This window comes from Staurois parvus, unplaced genomic scaffold (assembly GCF_062004578.1).
Source record: "Staurois parvus isolate SC_StPar_1 unplaced genomic scaffold, SC_StPar_1.0 ptg000715l, whole genome shotgun sequence".
Lineage (NCBI taxonomy): Eukaryota > Metazoa > Chordata > Amphibia > Anura > Ranidae > Staurois > Staurois parvus.
In genome coordinates this window covers 5,605,977-5,628,606 of record NW_028318511.1, presented here as the reverse complement: position 1 = coordinate 5,628,606, position 22,630 = coordinate 5,605,977, and the positions used below count along the sequence as shown (strand labels likewise).

Here is a 22,630-nt window from a genome sequence, read left to right as displayed (position 1 = left end):
AGTTAGTGTTTGTGTATAAATAATCAATGAGTTTGTTGGCTCTCACAAAGATGCATTGCGTAGGCTAGTTACTGCGCCATGGGGAGCAGAAAAGAACTGTCAAAAGACCTGTGTAACAAGGTAATGGAACTTTTCTAAAGCTGGAAAAGGATATAAAACATTTTTCAAGTCTAGAATATGCCAGTCAGTACTGTGCAGTCACCTGTTTAGAAGTGGAAAATTCTGGGACCTTTTGATAACAAACCAAGGTCAAGTATACCAAGAAAGATTGAAGCCATAACTGCCAGAAAAATTGTTTAGGATAGAAAGAAAAATCCACACGTAACCCCAGGATAAATACAGGTTGCTCTGGAAAAAGATAGTGGGTTTGTTTCAAGTACCATACATCAGTTGAACAAAAATGATTTGCATTATTGAGTTGCCATAAAGAAGCCTTTACAAAGAAGCCTTTACTGCACCAGTGCCACAAAAAAGCCTGGTTACAGTATGCCCGACAACACCTTGACACGTCTCATAGCTTCTAGCACACTGTAATCTAGAGTGACGAGACCAAAATTGAGCTTTATGTTCACAACTAGAAGCGCTTTGTTTGGAGAGGGGTCAACAATGTGTATAGTGACAAGAATATCATCCCCACTGTGAAGCATGGTGGTGACTCACTGATGTTTTGAGGGTGTGTGAGCTTTAAAGGCATTGGGAATCTTGTGAAAATTGATGGCAAGATGAAAGCAGCATGTTATCAGAAAATACTGGCAGACAATTTGCATTCTTCTGCACAGAAGCTGCACATGGTGTGTTCTGGGCCTTTCCTGCACAGTGATGGCCCTAAGCACAAGGCCAAGTTGACCCTCCAGTGATTATAGCAGAAATAGGCGAAGGTTCTGGAGTGGCCATCACCGTTTCTTGACCTTCATATCATTGAGGCACTTTGGTGAATCTCAAATGTGCGGTTTATGCAAGAAGACCAAAGACTTTGCATGACGTGGAGGCATTTTGCCAAGATGAATGTGCATCTATATCACCTGCAAGAATTCAGGGCCTTATAGATAACTATTACAAGACTGTACGCTGTCATTGATGCTGAAGGGGGCAATACAAAGTATTAAGAACTAAGGGTATGCAGACTTTTGAACAGGGTCATTTAATTTCTTTACTTGTTGCCATGTTTTGTTTTATGATTGTGCCATTCTGTTATGATGTACAGTTGAATATGAATTCCATAAGAAATAAAAGAAATGTGTTTTGCCTGCTTATGCATGTTTTCTTTAAAAATGGTATACACTGTATATTACCAATTCTCCAAGGGCATGTAAACTTTTGAGCACAACGGTACATAACCCATCAAGTGCTAAAGGAATGTGCTCATATGTTAACCCCTTCACGCCGTTGCCTCCCGGCCCTTTAAGAGTTTCAGAAGCCTGGAGGCGGGTGGGGTTTAGGGTCATGTGACCGCCATTATGTGTCGTCACGGCGGTCACATGATCGGGAAAGGTCCCGATCGAAAGAGGAGATCGGGACCTTTCCGTGAGTACCAGACGTGTGCTGGGAGCGCACAGGGTGCGCACTCTTGGCACATATGTCCTTTAATAGAATGCAAATGTGCGGCCGCTCGGTGTCTAGGCCCAGACGCCGGGATGCTGCACATTTGCGTTCGGCCGGCGTGAAGAGGTTAACACTAATAATTCTGGATGAACTCTGCCCCCAGTCCTTGTTTTGCTGCTCTTGGTTCTCATTCCAGCTTTATGCCTGATCCAGAAAGAGATCATCGCTGAAGTCACACAATTGCTTCTCAAAATCTCCTAAGGTCTCATTCACTGGCACTCCTGCATTTTTACTTTTATGTATGCATAAGAATGAAAGTATATGTATGTCCTGTAAGTATAGACTACTTTTATACTTGCCAAATCACTCTTACACATTTTGATGTTCCTGCTTTTAGGTGCATTTACATAATTTTAGTGGCATTTTAGAGTTTTCAATCTGCTCCTGGACACACTCAATTCTATTTTCTCTAAACGTGGCTAAGTGACTACAGCCAAATGCATATAAACGCTTAATGTGAATGGCACAATAGAAAAAGGAATACATATAGAAATGTTCTCCAAATGCAAATCAAAGCAGTTTTGACACTGCCAGTGGGAATGAGGCCTAAGTTGAAGCAGTGCATGCGCTGTGCACTCATGCTTTATTTTCCATTCTCCAACCTACGCATGAGGGCAGAGTGCATGCACGTGGTCAGTGTAAAGGTTTTGATAAGGGCCTTTTATGGCTACAGAGGGGACCTCTCGCTGGATCGGAGACAGGTGAATAGAAGACTGGCAGGGGGTGCTGAGTTCAGGAAGAGTTAACATATAAGTGAAACTTCACCAAAAGTGCAGATACTTTTTATTACGGAAAATCTTGAACCTCCCAACCTGGACTTTCAGGATATAGTGCTTCTGCAGGCGTATGATCTGAGTGTTTTCAGTCACTTCATTATGTGTTCCCTCTACCAGACTGTCCAACTTATAATAGATGTTCCTTTTAATTTTTTTCCTAAATGTGACATTTTTCTTTCCACTAATACCTGCCTTCCTTGTTCTACCTCTGCTGAGGCTGCTGCAAATTAACTGTAGCATCACTTCAAACATGGTAGGAAGATTTATGAACTGTCTTTTTTTTCCATCACATAATGGAGGAACATCCGTTCGTACACGGCCCTTCCTGTGTCTGCTATATCTGTCTGTTTATTAATGTGTTTCTTATGCAGACAAGCCATTTCATGTATTTGGACTGTAAAGTTTTTTCTCAAATGAATGTCTCTTTCGTTTTACACTATCAATAGTATTGCACTTGTGGATGTTTTTACAGTTGGATAGGATTAGTTTATAGGAATTGATTTTAAAATCATTACTGGAGATTGGGTGAGCATGATGTGTTAGTATCTGGCAGCAAGTGGGTGTTGGATTTGCCAACATTGCTGTAGATATTAAATATACTTTAGAGATCTATAAAAAAAAGGTAAGGATTATTGACAGATGTGTGATCTCATAGCAACTAAACAATGAAGTTAAACTCCAGGTATGATCCTAATTACATAGTTACATTGGTCCAGCTTATATGCATATTTCATACCTGATGGAGCACTAGGGAGGGTGACAATCATTTGTAGTAGTCTGTGCTACAGCAGTGATTGCTGGCATTTATGAAGATCTGTGCTCAGCAGCTGGCCCAATCCATACTAACCACAGGGGGGTCTCATGCTGGGCACTGCCACCATTCACAAAGTGCCTATCTCAGACTGGATGAGGTGGAGATCATAATCTCACAGCCCACCTATTCACTTGGTCTAGTCCAGTGTTTCTCAACCTTTTTTCAGTTAAGGCACCCTTTAAAATTATGGACAGTCCCGAGTCACCTTTTAAGGGTGACACTTCTGAACAATGGAAACTGAATGCTGGAAAACGTAGGTTAAAAAAGTCTGTTTAGCTGCCTTTGCATAATGCGTTTATGCACGTTTGCGTTTTAGAATCGCTTTTACAGGTAAGCACAGGTGAACCTCCCAAATGCCCAGAATGCACTGAAAAGTGGTAAACTAATAACTATTTCAGACTTTCAGAGAATTACAGAGAGTAGAAGCAGAGACAGAAGTATGTGTTGAGATTAGCTTAGGTGTGAGTTGCTCATTAACATTTCATTTGTTTCCAAGGGTGGGAAAGGGGGTTTTCATGAGGAATTTGAGGTGTGAATGGTCATTAACATATCTTTTGTTTCCAAGGGTGGGAGAGGTCTGAGGTGTGAATTGGTCATTGCAATGTGTGACAAGCTTGGAAGGAACATCCTGTGTTCAGTGTTTTGTCCATTTGAGTACCTTGAAAACACTTTCAATGTATTTTTCATGATGAAAAAAGGCTCTGGACAGCATCGGGAACTGGAAGAGTTAAAAAAAAAAATTCAAACGCTAATAAACGTGGTTTGCCACATTTAGTTGCGTTTACAAGCGTTTTGCGTTTGCAACGCTGATAAAATCAACTGCTGAACACAAGTTTTCTGCATTCAAAAAAAAGACTGTAAGCTCAAATGCCTGTAAACGACGGTAAACAAAGATGTGTACATGAACACATAGGAAAACATTATGGTGAGTTCAGGGGCTGCTGACGTGAGTTTATCAGCTGCAGTGTACATGAGCCCTAAAATGATGTACAGTCTTGAGGCACCCCATTCTAAAATGTGAAAAACTATTCTAGTAGTTTTATATAACGCAGCAACATCCACACATGTAGGACACCCAACATTAGAGGTGATTTATCCTTCCAAAGCAAATACCCTTTTGCACACTGGTACTGAGTAGTAATCCAGTGTTTCTCTTTTCCCTCAGTTTTTCTCCATCACTGAGCTAATGTGACCCCAGCACTGAAGAGCGGCAGGGGAGGGTAAAACTAGGATGCTGTGCAGGCACCTGACATCCTCCTTATTAACCAATGATGTCATTGGATGTCAGGACGCCGCTGGCCAGAAGGTCATAATGGTGCACAATGAAAACCTGTGACTTTGTGTAACTAAAAGTTAGGTTTGTTCCACTTGCTGGCTTGGACAATTTTTAGACATACTGCCAAGGCATCCCTGAAGAACCCTCATGGCACCCCAGGGTGCCTGGGCACCCTGTTTGAGAAAGGCTGGTCTAGTCCACAAACCAGGAGGATAGCAGTGATTGCTGTAGTAGCGTTGACTGCTACAGTAGTTGTCAGCTTGCACAGTGATCTATCAGGTATGAAATGTAATCGTTCAGTTAGGATCATAGCTGGAGTTCAGCTGGAATTCCTTTACATTAAATAAATCTTGATTACTTTTCTGTGATATTTTACGCCTAGCTGGTATTCCCTGATCCAATGATCCAGTGCACTAGTACAAGCCAGATAGTTGCAGATCACTCTGATCAAATGCCATCACGTTATACGTGGCAGAGATTGTGAGATGAGGTTTAAATATGTAAGAAAACAATGTAGCAGCTTAAGCCATCTGCTCCCGTTTTTTCATTGTATTTCTTGAACCCTTTTTCCTTGCATGTCACCTGTTGCACGCCTGCGATCAGACAAGGAGCTGTAAAATGCAGGAAGTGGAGGAGTTAATCTGACTGGAGAATAGCAGCATCATAATGTCGTGACAAAGAGATTCCAGCACCATAGCAACCAGGGAGGATGAGCAGTCAGACAAGCTGTAGTGTTTGCTCATCTACCACTGTCAGAACAACCTCCTCTCCTCTCTAATGCTGCCCTCAGACACAGCACAGCCATCTTATCTATGGCTTTTTAGTACAAATATATCTAGATAGTTTGTCTATATAGGTGGCTAATGCTTTTGGATACATTTGTGGATCATATTAAACTCTTGTCAGAGAGGAATGTTTAAAGTGATAGGAAAGGTTCAATTTTTTAATGAAAATTTAAAAAATTTTATACGTATCTGCTGTGTGCTAGGTAATCCCTTACCTCTTTTACAGTCCCCCGTTGGCACAGTCCCCTCTTTTACAGTCCCCCGTTGGCATAGTCCCCTCTTTTACAGTCCCCCGTTGGCACAGTCCCCTCTTTTACAGTCCCCCGTTGGCATAGTCCCCTCTTTTACAGTCCCCCGTTGGCACAGTCCCCTCTTTTACAGTCCCTCCGTTGGCACAGTCCCCTCTTTTACAGTCCCCCGTTGGCACAGTCCCCTCTTTTACAGTCCCTCCGTTGGCACAGTCCCCTCTTTTACAGTCCCCCCGTTGGCACAGTCCCCTCTTTTACAGTCCCCCCGTTGGCACAGTCCCCTCTTTTACAGCCCCCCGTTGGCACAGTCCCCTCTTTTACAGCCCCCCGTTGGCACAGTGCCCTCTTTTACAGCCCCCCCGTTGCCACTTTTCATTCCTTCTTCCAGGTGCTTAGGGGGCACCCATGCAGATGTGCTCCCGAGCCAGGCTGTGTGTATTCATAGACACACATAGCACTGGTAAGCCACGCCCTTTCTCCCTCCTTACCAGAGTTTGACTGACAGCAGAAGGAGCCTGTGGCCCCTTTCACACGAATGAATCTAAACTGAACTACAATGTAGGTCTGTGTGTGGGTGGATGTAAACCTTTGATCATCTGATTACATCCATGTACACTCAGGTCCATTTTTCTTTAAACAGAACAAGGCAGCATCCTTTTGAACAGATGTAAGCAGATGCCCTCTGTTCCACAAATATTCTGTTTGTCCATTTTTTGGCAAGAAACCTTTTTTTTTTTGTGTGTTTTTGTTTTTGATACCTCTGATTGGTTTGTGCGACAACTAAATAAAAAACGTATGCAAACACAGATGTAGACTGATCTGAACTGAGATGCGAACTGAACTGGAGATGCATGTGCAAACTGATCTGAATCTGTATTCATCAGTGTTTTTTCTGAGCAAAAACTGATGAATGTGTTAAAGGACCCTATGACTCCCGCTGCCTTCAGTGTCTCCTTTGAGTCCAGGAAGATGGAAGAGCGGTGCTGCAGCCAAGACAGTGCTGGATCAGTCCAGGAAGATGGAAGATCGGTGCTGCAGCCAATACAGCGCTGGATCAGTGCAGGAAGATGGAAGAGCGGTGCTGCAGCCAAGACAGCGCTGGATCAGTCCAGGAAGATGGAAGAGCGGTGCTGCAGCCAAGACAGCGCTGGATCAGTCCAGGAAGATGGAAGATCGGTGCTGCAGCCAATACAGCGCTGGATCAGTCCAGGAAGATGGAAGAGCGGTGCTGCAGCCAAGACAGCGCTGGATCAGTTCCAGGAAGATGGAAGATAGGTGCTGCAGCCAAGACAGCGCTGGATCAGTGATTGTCAGGTGAGTGTTTAGGGGTTGGAAGTGGTTAGATTAGGTAGTGGGAAGCGTGTTTTTTGTTTTTTCTTTTTACCATAATGCATTGCGGTTAAAAGAGACAAAAATCATTGAGATTTTGAGTGTCCATTTTACCAACCTAAGGCTAACCCCTTTCACTGCTTTTTTTTTCTCATTTACAGATCTAGCGTTTTGGATGTATGTATGGTTCTTTAAACACATAGGAGTTATGAATACATAATGGGTACAGCTGTATGTATGTATATAGTAAAACTGTAACCCGCAGCATTTTTTAAATTACTGGTAATGCTGAAATCAGAGTACCTGTACTATTCTGAGTCAATTGATCCTGAGCCAAATGATTTGACACCCCATCCTTAGAGTAGTTCTGTTTGGATGTACCCAAAGGTTTGCACATTTCTATCTTTTTTTTTTTTTTTTTTACCCTGGACCAGCTCCTATTTCATGCCTCTAGCAAATGGAATGGCCTGGATGCTGTTAAGGTGAACAAATAGTGCTTGCTTCGCAGAAAAATCTCCATTCAGTCCTACAGAAAAGCTTTGTACTCCTAAATGTGGATGGCTTTTCCATAAAAATGAATAAATTTTTTTTCCAAATGTTAGTGGAAAAAGCAGAGTGAGTGTGGTTAGCCTTTTAAGAAAGGAAGGATATGGGTGTAAAAGACCCTTCCTTTGTAAGAAGACCACACAGTGCTCTGACTCCAGGTAAAGAGATCTGGGGGTATGCTGGGTTGTGGAGGTCCACTTTAATCAGAGGATTGATTTGCTTTGACTAAAAGATCTGACATTCGCACTCTACTGCATTGTTACCACATCTTTCATGCCATGTGCTCTAGAACCAGAGTGCCATTTTTACAGCTGACCTTTATGCTCCTATGCTTCCTTCCTAACTGCTGTCATTTTGATTAAAGTAGATATTACAGTTAAAGTTACTAAACCCAGAACCGTAAAATCAAACTGTATATGTAGTGAAGCATGCTTGATATACTCACTGTGGAACCTAAGGGGTTAATCTGCATTGTGTAAAAAGGCTGTTTTGATCCTGACTTCTCTGATCCTCCCCTTTTTTTGGTGTCCCCTTTTATCTCCTGATAATACATATCATGTGGAGACACTCTGCACATGCTCAGTTTGGTGTGTATTGCTAGAGAGTGTTTTTTTTTTTTTTTTTTTTGGGAGAGTGCGTTTGATTAGCACAGGACCAATCATCACTGTCCAGACATTCCTCCTGCCCTCTTCTCTGCTGGAATTCAACAGCAGCGGCGACAATGGCCGCAGCAGAAGGGTACATACTAAACAGGAGTCCACCCTGCCATTCCTCCCGATTACTAACAGTTGCAGGAGCTGGAAGAGAGGAGTCCGCGGTCCGGACAGTACTGTCACTCGGTCTGTATTCTGACCTCGGTTCGCAATTTATTGTTGCCTGATCTATAGAATTTCCCTGGCTGCTACATAAAAAGTTATGTAGGAAGGGGAGGGACAAACAAGCTAGGCCAGCACAGACCGTAATTAGACACTGCCAAAAGAGAAGACAAAGTTTAGAGGAGCATGGCAAGTAAGATTTTTTTATGAAAAGGCAAAAATGCTTCAAGTAAGCATTTCAAATACTTTATTTAAACAAAAACTGCAAGTAGCAGCACAAAAAAATAATCAAGTATAGCGCCAAATTACAAATAATCACCATAAGTGAAAAAGTGATACTGTATATAAAATCCAAAATATAATGAAAATCAATAGTCCTAAATAGATGGCTATTTCAAATCCATCTTCCTCTTGAACAGTAAAGATTATTCCACCATATACAGACCACACCACTGTTCATCTCTACCATGTGATGCTTAAACATGCTTACCAGATTGTTTTGACTCTGGTTTATAAAAGTCAAAACACGCTGGTATATATATATATATATATATATATATATATATATATATATATATATATATATATATATATATATAGGATTCCACCCAGCACAATACATCTATCCTCCTGTACAGGTCTCCTGTTCTCCCAAATGCCAAAGCTTCACTGAATCTATGAAAAGAGTCAGCAAATCCACATAGTGTAAAACCATAAACTTACAATTTTTGTTAAAATACTCGCAGTAATAATGAAAAAAAAAAGTGCATGTATGGCTACAAAGTTGATCTTGGCGTCCCTACGCGTTTCGTCATGATGTCTTTGGGGGCATGAAGATGTCCCAGAAGGGCATATAGCACCGGTCTAATGTACCTCTAATATAAGTTATCTCAAATCTTGGTTGGTGTAATTATCCCCCTCAGTGATTCCAGGTACTCCCCACAACTGTGACTTTCTGGTGGTTTGTGGGGTTTAGAGGTTGTGACTGTGAAAGATTGTGCTGCTTTAATACTGCTCCCCCTTTGTTGTCTCCTAAGTCATTCACAGAATGCAAGGAATTCTGTGTTTAGAGGAGAGGGGGGTCCTGTCATTTATCTACCTCTCCTTCATTTAGAGTTTGTTAGACCAGGTGTGGTGCAGAAATGCATGCAATATCTCGCATTTTTCCCACGCTGCATGAAAACACACTGCCTAGTCCTTAATGGCACCCCCACGCATCTGCAAAACGTGTTTTTTTTTTTTTTTTTTTTTTTAAACTCCTGCCTGCACTATTTTTTCACGTTGCATGCATGTAGGGCAGCCCATTGAATTTGATTTTCTATCCTAAACGTATCACATGGGAATGTGCATGAAAAAAGTGCCTTCTCACACACCTTGTGCCCTGCATTCTGATAACAGATTGGTCCTTTAAAACATCAGACAGCCTTTAAACGTTTTAAACAGACTTTAGCTTTAAGCCTTGTATACACAGCCACCATAAGGGGACACATTTTGGTTACTATTGTCCTTTGAATTATGCCTGGTAGATGATCAATATGTTGAACCATATAACTAAGTACAGATTAGTTTTTGTGAAGCATCACAGGATGAAAGTGGACTTCAGCATGGGTATATACAGGGGCGGACTGACAACTCGTGGGGCCCCTGGGCAATAGGGGATCATGGGGCCCCTGTGTCCTTGCCCAAACTCAAAAAAGCCTATGAAAAAGGTACCAGGGGCATCTCATGTGGCCCCCTACTGACCTCGGGCAGTGGCAGAGTTTCCAAATGGTCAGTCCGCCCCTGGGTATATATTGACATTGCAGTCAGCCGCCCCATCTATGAAAAAGTCAGATATGCTCCCAAAATCGGCAAATTGTCTAGATATGCTGGATGCCTGTCACCTTCCAGCACCCATATGTACCGAGCCTTTTACTATACTGGACCGGTCATCTATAAAATTGTTTGATGAGGCATGGCTGAGCATAAATGGTTCTATAACATTACTTGAATGTGACAACTGTAGATCAAAATTTTGGAATTTGAGCCCAGAACTGTGGCTGAATATTTGTTCCACAAACAGATTGAAGTGAGATGTCCATGTTTGCCTAATAGCTTCCACATGTGCTCTTAGAGGGCGTTAGCAGCACGCTTTGGGCACTGTATCCCCTATATACATGACTTCATTTAAAGCATTCATAAAGATACAGATTAGGAAAATAGTTGCAGCTTCATAAATCTGTGCCTGATAGGGTCATCAGGGGTCGTAAGTGAAGTTTGAGAAGATCAGCAAAACAAAGGTTGCATTCCTTATTGATGATTTCTTTTCAGTGATAACGTTCTAATGTTTTCTTTGCAGACAGAGCTGAGTGCAGGAACTTCATAGGCAGGGGTCAGGGTTCTTTCAAACAGCTGAGGTAGTAGAAATCAGAGAAAACTGCAGAGAGGTTCCTTAGAAAATAAAAAACAGGAAACTGAGAGCGTCATCCTTCCTGTCATATTTGTTTAACATGAGTCTGCAATTTCATGGTAATCGACTTATTTAACTGTTACAGTTTGTATAAGAACTGGAAATAATGTTTGGGAATTACCCTATACAGTAATACCTCGGTTTACAAACGCCTTGGTTAACGTAATATTTGGTTTACGAATGAAAATCCATTGAAAATAATTCCTCGTTTTACCAATTTCTTTTTTCGCAATGCGAGGTGTATGTCGGTGCCGATTTTTAAATGCAAATGCTTTTTTTTCACTATAGCTCACGGAGCTGACCCTTTCCCTGGAGTTAAAGGAAGCTTTGTTTATAGCAGAACCATACAAAGCAGTGTGCTTACAATGTAAAGCACACACACAGAAACCATAAAACCCGCACACAGTTAACCCTTTGATCACCCCAAATGTTAACCCCTTCCTGCCCAGTGTCATTACAGTGTCAGTGCTTTTTATTAGCATTGATTACTGTATTTGTGTCACTGGTGATGTCAGTGACAGTTCCCCCTCAGTGTCAGAATGCCCTCTGTAAGTCGCTGATCGCCGCCATTATTAGTAAAAAAAACCAAAAAAAACCTCATGTAAACTAATTTATGCGTATTGGGATTTTTTTTTTTTTTCAGCAAAGACGTGTAGCAGAATACATTTTGGACTAAATTTATAATTAAATTAGATTTTTTGAAATTTTTTTACTGGACACGGTTAAAAGCAAAAAGTCAAAAATATAGTTTTTGAAAAAAAAACTATATTTTTTGCTTTTAAACATGTCCAGTAAAAAAAATCTAATTTAATCATAAATTTAGGCCAAAATATATTCTGCTACATGTCTTTGCTAAAAAAAAAAAAAATCCCAATACGTGTAAGTTAATTTTTTTTTTTACAGCGCAAAAAACCCCCCAAAAAATGCAGAGGCGATCAAATACCACCAAAAGAAAGCTCTATTTGTGGGGGAAAAAAGGATGTAAATTTAATTTGGGTGCAGTCTTGTATGACCACGCAATTGTCAGTTAAAGTAATGCAGCACCGTATCGCAAAAAATGGCCTGGTCAGGAAGGGGGGTAAATCCTCTGGAGGGCAAGTGGTTAATATACAACTCAAACTGAAATGCTATTTTATTCAAATGACTAAAAATTCGGGTATGCCGTTCCTTCAGAGCTGTGTGTCGTGGCTGAAACTCCTGTGTGCATGTGCGGAAGTGACGTAATCGGCGTCATTCAAGCTTTAAAGGAGAATCTTTACCTTTTGGACAAAAATAAATTAACTTTTGTTTATTTTTTTACAGGTAACAAAATGTGCATTTATTATTTTTGTCCAAAGCAGCCTGGAAAGCATTGCACTAGCTATCAGTAGATCACTGATGCCATGCAGGTCTCCTATACACCTGCCAGAATATCTTCTTGCTGTACGGGATGTATGGTCAAGCAGATATTCTGACAGGAAGCTTGAATGAACTACCACAGTGCTCCACAGCGCCATGGTAGTTCATTGAAAACTACAAGACCCCAGCTGCCAAGGCTGCTGGGACTTGTAGTCACTCATTCACAGAACTCTGATTGATGTGGCTGTGTGGGCGGAGCCCTGCAGAGCCACACTGTTTTCAAATCTGACAGATAGTACTGGGAGAAGCTTCCCATACTATCTGTCAGAGGGAGGGCGGCTCTGACTGAGGGAACATGTTACATGTTCCACCCTAAAAACGGGTGGAACATGTAACATATTCCAAAGGTGAACTTATCTTTTAAGGCAAGTTTCACATAATGTGCTAGTGTGCGATGCATACTAGCACATTATTTGTTTCAGGTATATATATTATTGCCCAACGCATAAAATTCAAACTACTAACACTGATGTATAAAGCTGTTCATAATACTGCCCCAAACTGCATCACCGACCTAATATCCAACCAATCCACCCAAAACGCACTCTCCGCTCCTCACAAGACCTCCTACTCTCCAGTTCCCTGGTATCCTCCTCCCATGCCCATCTCCAGGACCTCTCCAAGGCTTCCCCCATCCTCTGGAACTCACTACCCCAATCCATCAGACTGTCACCTACCCTCCTCACCTTTAGGCGCACCCTTAAAACCCATCTCTTCAGAGAAGCCTACCCTGCCCTCACCTAATTGCCGATCTCCACTCTTCCTACCACTCCATCCCCCACAGCTTTTTCCTCCTGTACCACTCTCCCCTCCCTCCTAGATTTTGAGCTCCAAGGAGCAGGGCCCTCGAACCCCTCATGTATTTTATTGTATTGTTACTGTATTGTCTCATGTATTGTCTCCCATTGTAATGTACAGCGCTGAGCAAACTGTTGGCGCTATATAAATACTGTGTAATAATAATATATAGCGCTGTCAATTTACACAGCACTTTACATATATATTGTACATTCACATCAGTCCCTAACCCTCAAGGGGTACACAATCTAAGGTCCCTAACTCGCATTCATACATACTAGGGACAATTTAGACAGGATCCAATTAACCTACCAGCATGTCCTTGGAGTACCCAGAGGAAACCCACGCAGGCACAGGGAGAACATGCAAACTCCGGGCAGGTGGTGCTGTGGCTGGGATTTGAACCAACGACCCTAGTACTGCCAGGCGGAAGTGCTAACCATTTAACCACTGTGCTGCCCATATACACATACATTATATTACCTTGCAGGAGGAAACTTTTTTTTTTATTTTATATAACAGTTTTACTAACGCTTTAACACTGATTTATACACATATATGACCCAGTGCTTGTTTATCTCCTAGACAGAAACATTGTAGTAAATGTTGTTTTATATGTGTAGTTGGCTCTGTTGGGGGATGTGTGGGTGTAATACAGAATCCACAGCACTGACAAGCGTTCTGGGACCTGGGGAGCTTTGCATGGTTCTAGGAATAAAGTCAGCATATTTTCTACTTATTTGCCAAGCTGACCTCTCCCTGCTGCTTGGGAGGGGAATCTGTATTGTCATCGGGCCAGATTCAGCAGTTTTTTCCTTTTTTTCATTTAAACAGTGAAAACTTTTTTTCAAATGTAAATGTTGGTCTTGGCACCATAGACTTGTACATTACATGTGTTTTATTATCTTTACTGAATCATTCAATCTTCTCAGCTTCTGTAAATATATACACAAATACGTTGTCTCTGTTTTGGTTCATTTGCTTTTTTTCTACTGGCATATCCTTTTTATTTCATATGTTCTGACACATGGCATGTTATGTGAATATTCTGAATTGTTGGTTTTTGTTTTTTTTTAAATATATGACCAGGCACAATATTTGGGTTTTTGATGCAGATCTGAAGTCAGAATACTGCTATAGCTCAGTGTTTCTCAACCTTGTTTCAGTCAAGGCACCCTTTAAAACTATGGATAATCTTAAGGCACCCTTTAAAACTATGGATAATCTTAAGGCACCCTTTAAAATTTTGCACAATCTCAAGGCACCCCAAAATGTATAAAACTATTCTACACACATCCAGTACACCCAACATTTGATGTGATTTATTCTTCCAAAGCAAATACACCTTTGCACACTGGTCCTGACTAGTATCCCAGTGTGTCTCTCTGTTTCTCTCCCTTACTCTAATGTGATCTCAGTGCTGACGGAGAGGGGCAAACAATAGGATGTGCTTGCACCCGATGTCCTTATCGACTGATTGTCATTGGTTGTTAGGATGCAGGCAGCTAGAAAGTCATAAAAGCGCACAATGAAAACCTGTGGCTTTGTGTACTAAAAGGCAGGGGTGTATTTTGCCGTGAGGCAAACAAGGCATCTGCCTTGGGCGGCACTTTTCAGGGGGGCGTCACCGCCCCCAGGCACAAGGGACCAGTGCTGTCGCTGCAAAGGGCTGTGCTTGGCCAGCTGCATAACACCAATGATCTTTTTAGCTGTGCCAGTGAATTGGTTCTAGCAGGGATTCCTCAAAACCTAAAACAACACACTAATTCAAAGGTTACTCTGGAGCCAAAATGCTGGATTTTGAATCACTGTTTCTGATTAATTTTCTTCTCTCCTATCTTCTGTCCTGTTGGCTTTTGCCCTTGTAACAAAAAATGATAGGAAATCCAAAATTTTACAGTTGTCCCTAGAACTAGAATAGGACGACAGTCTTCTAATGGGGACACTTGTTCTGTGGACAAAGGAATTTCCATTATTTTGTGGAGATTACCTTTCACTTTCTAATCATTGTCATGATTTAAGCACATAATTGAGTGACCTAACCCTTTTTGGATAGCTACATCTGATTTATCAGTAAGGCAAAGGCAGCTTCAAGTGCAATGTCTCTTTAGACAATCCAGAGTGCTCTAAAAAAACCTTTGTTATATGTTAAATCCCAACTGAACATTCAGTTTAAATCTGCTGCCTTCTATATGCATCACCTTCAGCTGTCAATAGATGGTTTGAGATTCAGCCAGTTCAGCAGAGACCAGACAAATTTTGATTCCTCTACTGCCGTTCCCGCTGTATAAATGTCGTTCTAACAATTGTCTTCTGTTGAACAGGACAGCTGGAAAACATTTTCTTGATCAGCTGGCAGCAGTCGATCAGGGTATTCTGACAGCTAATGCTGTCAGAATACAATGGCACAGTGAGGAGGATTCCTCCACCCACCTACAATGTGTGGATGAGGGAATCAGTCTATGGCCAGCCTTAGTTATTGAAAAACCAGCCACAGCCTTAATAGTAGCCTGTCTCCTGCCAGCATACCGCAGTCCAGGATCCTTGCTCTCGGGTGTCGAGGCTGTTTCTCTACAGAGCTGACACATGCTCTGCGAGGTTAAAGATAGAATTATTAGATCAGCAGGGAGCAAAAGCCTAGCTGGTTGCAGAGCAATAGGCATGGAGCTTTTTGGACCTCTGCAGTGTGGCCACTGCTTCTCCACAGTGAGCAGGGGTTCTTCTCTGCAGCATGCTGACAGGTTATAGGCTGCTTGTTGCTGAATGTTGTTACTGCTTTTAAAGTGATTCTAAAGGTTGCAATTAAAAAAAACAAAAACAAAACATACTTACATGTTATACTTATCTGCTCTGTGCAGCGGTTTTGCACAGAGCATCCCTGATCCTCTTTTTTGGGTCCCCCACTGGCGGTCCTGGCTCCTCCCTCCCCAGCCAGGTGCTCTTGAGCTGCACTCCTGCAGATGGACATTGTATATTCACACACACTGTGGTTTGGCTCCGTCCCTGCTCCCTCCTCATTGGTTCACTGGCTGTGATTGACAACAGCAGGAGCCAATAGCTCCCGCTGGTGTGCAAGCCAATGAGGAGAGTGAGACCTGGGAGAGCCACAGCTCTTTGCACATCGCTAGATCAAGATAAGGCTCGGGGGGAATGGAGATGGAAGCTGCACCCAGATGGTTTTTCCCTTCATATATAGAATGCATTAAGGTAAAAAAAAAACACCTGCCTTTTTTAGAACCACTTTAAACGAGAAAACTGTAATGCTCCCCTTCTTGTTTGACACACCTGTAATGTTTTTAGCTGACATAAAAGCCAATTCAGGTATGGCAATTTTTATAGTTATATTGGTCCAACGTAAGTATGTATGTGCCATACCTCTGGATCCCCATTGAAACCGGAAATCGCTGTAGTAGGCACTGCTACTACAGTGATTTCCACCATCTTCTGGGTCCTGTGCCGAGCTGCTTCCATGCTGCCATGAGAAGAGGAGACGCTCACTCGGCACAGAGGGGTGATGTCACAATCTCAACCTTATCCAACCAGAGAACACTTTGCATTCATTGAGAAAAGTTGTCGACCTCTTGTGTTCGGTAAGTGGCAGGGTAGCTGCTTGGCACTGGACCCAGAAGCTAGTGGACATTACTGTAATAGTTGTGCCTACTGCAATGATTTCCAACTTCAAGGGTGACCCAACGGGTATGACACAAACATACTTACCGGTACATTGGACCAATGTAAAAATTGCCACACCTGGAATTCAGTTTTATACTGGAAGTTTAATTGGGCTTTAAATGTTTGCTAAATAAAATGTGTATGTTTATTGTGAAAACAGGCAACATTTGCCAAATAATGATAAAATACCAATTTACAAATTACAAACCCCAATTTTAAAAATGACCCTATACCATTATTTCCCTTTTAAATGTGGCAGATCTTTTAGTGTTGTGTATTTTTAATTTTAAAACCAGATGTGTTCATTGCTCACTCCTTGTGGATCCTTGAATCTTTGTAATGCAAATGTATTCGGAACTGATGTCCTTTTATTTTGCTTCCCTCCCATCCACAGGAGATAAAGCTTTGGATGGCTACAGCAAGAAGAAATATGTCTGCAAGCTGCTTTTTATCTTCTTACTTGGCCATGACATTGACTTTGGCCACATGGAGGCGGTGAATCTGCTCAGTTCCAACAAGTACACAGAGAAGCAGATTGTGAGTCAGACTTTTTAATATGTTTTTATAGCACCTCGATTTGTACAATTTTGTGTTCCTAGAATCTATACTGATTTGCATCTGAGAGGATCTGTGGTAGATAAACCTGTCAATTAAAAAAAAAACAAAAAAAAAAAAACATGTCATGAGAGTAATAGAGGACTACCATTGTCAATCTCCTTTTTAAATTGATAGAAGATGCAAAACTGTCTGTTGATCCTGCCAGAATTATAGTGAACTTGTAACTTCTAGTGTTCTCTGCTGTGTTATTTTAAGTAGTGTTGTTAGCGCTGCCCAAATTACGTCAGCGAAATACAGAACCCCTCCCTATGTTGTCATGGGGATGAGGAGAAGGAAAGGTGTTCTGTAGTCCTAACACTTCTTGTCCCTTGGTGTCAATGGTGCTCCTTCATAGGGTGAATTTGATTTAAATAATCACTAGTGAAAAGACTCGATTTTAAATCATAATTTTTAAAGAGCAACTGTCATGTCTGTCCCGTAGCGGCTCCTCTCACCGGATGTTGACTCACCGACAGCCCAATTCACTTTAATGGGATGGCTGGTGATGCGACAGTGACTCAGCAAGGTGAGGGACATGCCATGGTGGATCTAAAATGAGAGGTGCTCTTTAAATGTAAGGAATCCAACTCATAAATATTGCAGAATTTACAGCCTCATGCTGCATAACTAAGCTCCATTTCATGCTGAATAAACTAAATTATTAATGTATCTTAAATAGAAAACTATCTTTAGAGAGATGTATACTCCATAAGCATTTAATTAAAATAAATTTGATTAAAAATAAAAAAAAAATATTTTTAAATTAAAAAAATCCAATTTAAATAAATGTTTTTTAGAATTTTTTTAATTTTTAAAATCATCATTTTTTTATCCACCCTGTCCATAGATAATGGCCCGTAAGGAGGCAGTAAGTGGACTGGTGACAGGAGGTAGACCGGGTATGCAGTGTGGAAAATGTGCATAAATCACAATATGGTTTATGTAGAATAAATAATCCTGCTGTAGAAAATGTGCATCAATCACAAGATGGTCTATACAGAGTAAAAACCATCTCTTTGCAGAACATGTATAAATCACAGCATGATCTATACACATTTAAAATTCCTGTTGCGGTTAAAATGGCAATGTAAGTGTGTTTTTTTTTTTTTTTTTTTGTGTCTTTTTTCTTTTTTGCCTGTAGCCTTGCTTTAAGTTGGACAGAATGTCTATTGGATAGTTACAGTCAGTTTGTATTATAGCTTTGCCACATCACACGCAGGGGAGGACAGGGCAAATTGTACTGCTGAATGTAGCTCAGGCAAAGTTTCTGGGATAATTATTTATCTCGATTTAGCTTTTAGGCATGCTGTAATAGGTGTAGATCGTTCCAGCACATTGTATGACAAGTCTGCTCTAATTTTCATTAAAACTGTTTTTAATAAATCAATGCTAATGTGTTTGTCACACAGACATGTAGTTCATATACTAAATATTTGAATAACTACCGGTAGTTTTCCAGAAACTCATTGCAGAAGTGTTACAAAATGCAAAAAATGATTGTGTGTGCAGAATAGGATTTTAAATTATTTTTGAAACACTGTTTTTTTGTGTGTGAGGATCGCCACTTGTTTGAATTTGGCTCTATTTTCTTATCTCTTGAGCTTTCGCCTGGGTGCCCCACTGAGCTTGCCCAGCTACCTTTTTTTAGTGCACAACATGCATGCCATTTTGGGACCCAGCTGAGACTTTTCTGTTTTCTACATCACTGGCAGCAGTGATCCCTTGGGATGTTTCTTCAGGGCTCTCTGTTGCCTTGAAGATGACAAGCAGCGTTAACCCCTCCTGCCCTGCAGTGTAGTAGGAGTACATCTAGGGGAGTTCTCTCTCACTTATATATTTCAGGGTGGATAAGTAAAAGGGGTGGTGGTGGTGGGGAGGGAGAACATCCCTTGGGGTCTTACTGGATCATGTTCAGCTAGCATGCAGTGGTCCTCAAGAGTTCAGCCTGAACCTATGCCCTTCTCAAGGACCCCTTTAACCCCTTCTGGGGTGGGTCACTCTTGTTTATGGTCAGCTCTCAGTCTTTTTAAAGTCCTGTGCCCATGGGGACCCCAAGCGGGCCCCTCTACCTCTCCCCTAGAGTCTCTCTGATCTTCCTCTATAAACAGTTGCAATTTCCTATTCAAATGTCTAAGATGAAGATGGTCCGGTAAGCTTTGAAGATATCTGCATTCTGAATTTCCTTAAACCCTAAGGATGCTATTTCCATCCATATTGACACTGTGCTTCTTGATTTAGAGCTCCTTGCATCGACCTTCCTAAAGGTCAAAAGCTGGGTTCTCTAAAAATGCCTTGACCTGCCAATTCCTTCACTCTACACTGTTCACTACTGTTACAGCTTCTTTGGAGGGCGAGAGGTTTCCTGATTGCTATTCCAACCTGTTCACTGTCCCCAAAGGGAGGCATCCACCCCATTCTTATGGCCGATTCGAACTGGAACACGCATGTTTTTTTTGTTACAGTCCATTTCAATGGGCTGCCAATTGAAATGGCCAAAAAGTACAGCAGACGCGACTTTTAGAAATTGAGATGCACCAAACCTCATGGTACTGTGCTACTATGTGGTTTGGTGGCAGCAAATGTGCTACGTTAAATGCGTTTGGGGTGCCATTAACAATTAACACTTGTCTAACCAGGGCAGCGCTTTCCTGTGTGGTGCGGGAAACTGCCTTCTGGTGTAAACCATTCCTCAACCTAAACAATCTCAACAGATTTATTTAAGTTCAAAATTGCTTATGGACTTTGCCCTATCTGTCATTGTTTCCCTTCACCCCTTTTTCTGGTCGCTGTGAACCTTTGGTCTGTCCACTGCATCCTTGGATCTTTACCAAAGTGCTAGCCTCTCTTGTTCTGCTTTGCTCCCAAGCATACTTATTATGGGATATCTGCCCAACCTTCCTCCCCAGAACAGTTGGTGTGACCTCTACCAGCCAGTGTCCTTTTGAACTGTTCAGAATCTGTAGGGGTTCAGTTGGATCCTCAGTCTTTTGAAAACCAGGCTGAAACTGTCTCATCCCTTGGAGTATCTGGGCTTGGTGCCGAAGATGGCCCTGCCCAAAGTCTTCCCTCTACTGGAAAAATTCTAACCTCTCTGCTCCCATGCTTGGGCTCTACAGTCCCAGGAAACAACCAACCCTCTGCTTTTGCATGAAGGTTTTGGGCCTGATAGTGGCTTCCTTTTGAGGCTGTCCCATATGCTTAATATTATTCCAGACTGTTGTAATTCCAAAAAATTGGCAAAGTGGGACAGGCAGGCTCAGTCCCTTGATCAGTGCATCAGCCTCCCAAAAACCAGGTTTGCTCTGACCTGGTGGAATTCGGGTCTGGTAGTGGAAATTGGAAATCCTTCCTTCCCAGTGGTCTGGGGCATGTATACAACAGTTACAAGCCTGCCAGTCTGGGGAGCAATCCTCAAGGTAAGAAATTTAGTCCCTGAGGAAAGCTGGTTTCTGCTGAAGCTCAAGGTGCTTCAGTTGTCCCTTCAGCACTGGACATCTCATTTCCACAGTCATTTTGATTAGGTTTCAGTAAGACAATATCATGACTTGCATCAACCATCAGATAGGAACCAGAAGTCTCGTGACTCTGAGGAGTGAATTTGATTCTTGCCTGAATGGGAAGTCATGTTCCTTTCCTGTCCTCCATGCACATCCTTGGCATGGAAAATTGGACTTCCTCAGTAAACAGCGTCTCCAGAGTAGTTTTCTTCACTAAAAAGTGCTTCTAGACTTCTGTTGATTATTCTGGATTGGGTGGGAGGCTGCGCACAGACTTGCTGCCTAACAGGTTCAACAACAAACTGGCCGGGTTTGTCTCCAGGTTCCGGTATTCCCTGACCTTTGCAGTAGATGCCCTAGTGATTCCATGGGAACATTTTAAGCTGATTTATGTTTTTTGCATTCTAAATATTCCTTACTTAGCTGCTTTGCAGGATTAGCATGATTCCCATTGCACTGTACTGGCCTAGGCAGTCGTGGTACTCTGATCTCATCAGGCTCATTTTGGTCTTTGTGGGCCCTCCCAGATCATCTCTATCTTCTGTCTCCAGGACCAGTTTACCACCACCCTGCTTCTAAGTCACTGGCTTTAATAGCTTGGCACTTGAAGCTCTGGACAGTTATCCCTACGCCATTGAAGACCAGGAAGTTGACTTCTTGCAAAAGTCTGCCATTGTGCCTTGAAAGTGAACTTCTTGTGATATAAGACATAGAATTTCTATTCAAGAAAGTACTATCTTTTCTCCAGTCTGTTGTGGATCAGCGTCTGAACTTGAGTATCATCAAGGATCAAAACTCAGTTCAAGGGATTTTCTTCTAGAGATCTTTCTTTTCACTCCTTGTGAAGGCCTATGTGCAGGGTGTCTCTTACATTATTCCTCCTGTATGCTCTCCAGTGTCTCGTGGAATCTTAATCTGGTTTTGGAAACCACCATTTGAACCTATTAGATATGTTCCTCTATCTATCCTTACACAAGGACAAGATTGTTTTGAGGCACAGATCTTTCCCTCCCACAGTGGTTTCTTCCTTTTACCTTAACCAGGAAATTGTTTTACCATCTTTGTTCAGCTTCTGAACATTCTTCAGATATTCTCCTTTATTGTCTGGATGGGTGCATGCTGTTTCATTTTATCTCTTTGCTGCAGCTTCCTTTCGTCAGTCTGGCTCTTTGTTGTTCATTCTTGAAGGTCCCTGTAGAGGACAGCTTGCTTCTCGCCCCACTATTGCCAGGTCGATTCACCAGCTTATCATTCATGCTTACCTCAGATGCAGGATTCCCTCTTTTCAAAGCAGTCTCCACTTGATCCGCCCTTGCTATTCTGTTTTGTTTTCCTTGTGGTCTGTTAGCCTCTCATTTGCTGTTGCCCACCCCTCCAGTTAGGAAACAAGAAAAAAAAATGCAATGTATCACAGTGAGAAACTGAAATCACAAATCTAAAATGTGAACATCAATTTATTCCATTTTTATCTGCAACTCCCTGTGTTAAAAATGTGCTCAGTCTTCAGTTAAAAATGTTTTTCTAAGTTTATGAATAAAGTGTACTTCTAAGTAGAAAGTCTCCACTGACCCCTCTGAGATGTATGCTCACGTCTGATGTAAACCTTCTCTACAACGGTCAAATGAATGTTGCAAAATGCTGCATTCGGCTAAGTACCAATATTCCTAATCGCATGAATCTCCAGCTCCGCATCACTTGTCTCCCAAGACAGGATCAGTCTCCTAGATCAGCAAGCAAAGCTCAGCCCAGGGAAATGTATCCCCCACTCAAGATGAGAAGGAAGCATAGACTGCCAAAGTGTTCTCTGTATTGACTTTACAAAAATAAAAGCAATAAAATAACATTCACATAGGTCAGAAGACAAATTGCTTCATAAACAGTAAGAGAAGCAAACAGCGCAGTTTTCTGGGCAATATAAAGTGAGTTGCCAGATGTAGGGATGAAACCACACTTGCATATACAGTTGTGCTCAAAAGTTTGTATACCTTTTTGGAGAATTGATATTTGTATGTACCATTTTTAAAGAAA

The 22,630-nt window shown here is 41.7% G+C and overlaps 1 protein-coding gene across 5 annotated transcripts in view; it reads left to right on the top strand.

Moving 5' to 3' along the window:
• Window positions 1-22,630, top strand: part of AP2A2 (adaptor related protein complex 2 subunit alpha 2) — a 148,270-nt gene that overhangs the window by 49,316 nt on the left and 76,324 nt on the right. For all 5 annotated transcript variants that reach the window (XM_089653548.1, XM_089653549.1, XM_089653547.1 and 2 more), the window contains exon 3: window positions 16,903-17,045. In XM_089653548.1, the coding sequence (XP_089509674.1) occupies window positions 16,903-17,045 (143 nt within the window). The remainder of the gene's footprint in view (window positions 1-16,902; window positions 17,046-22,630) is intronic.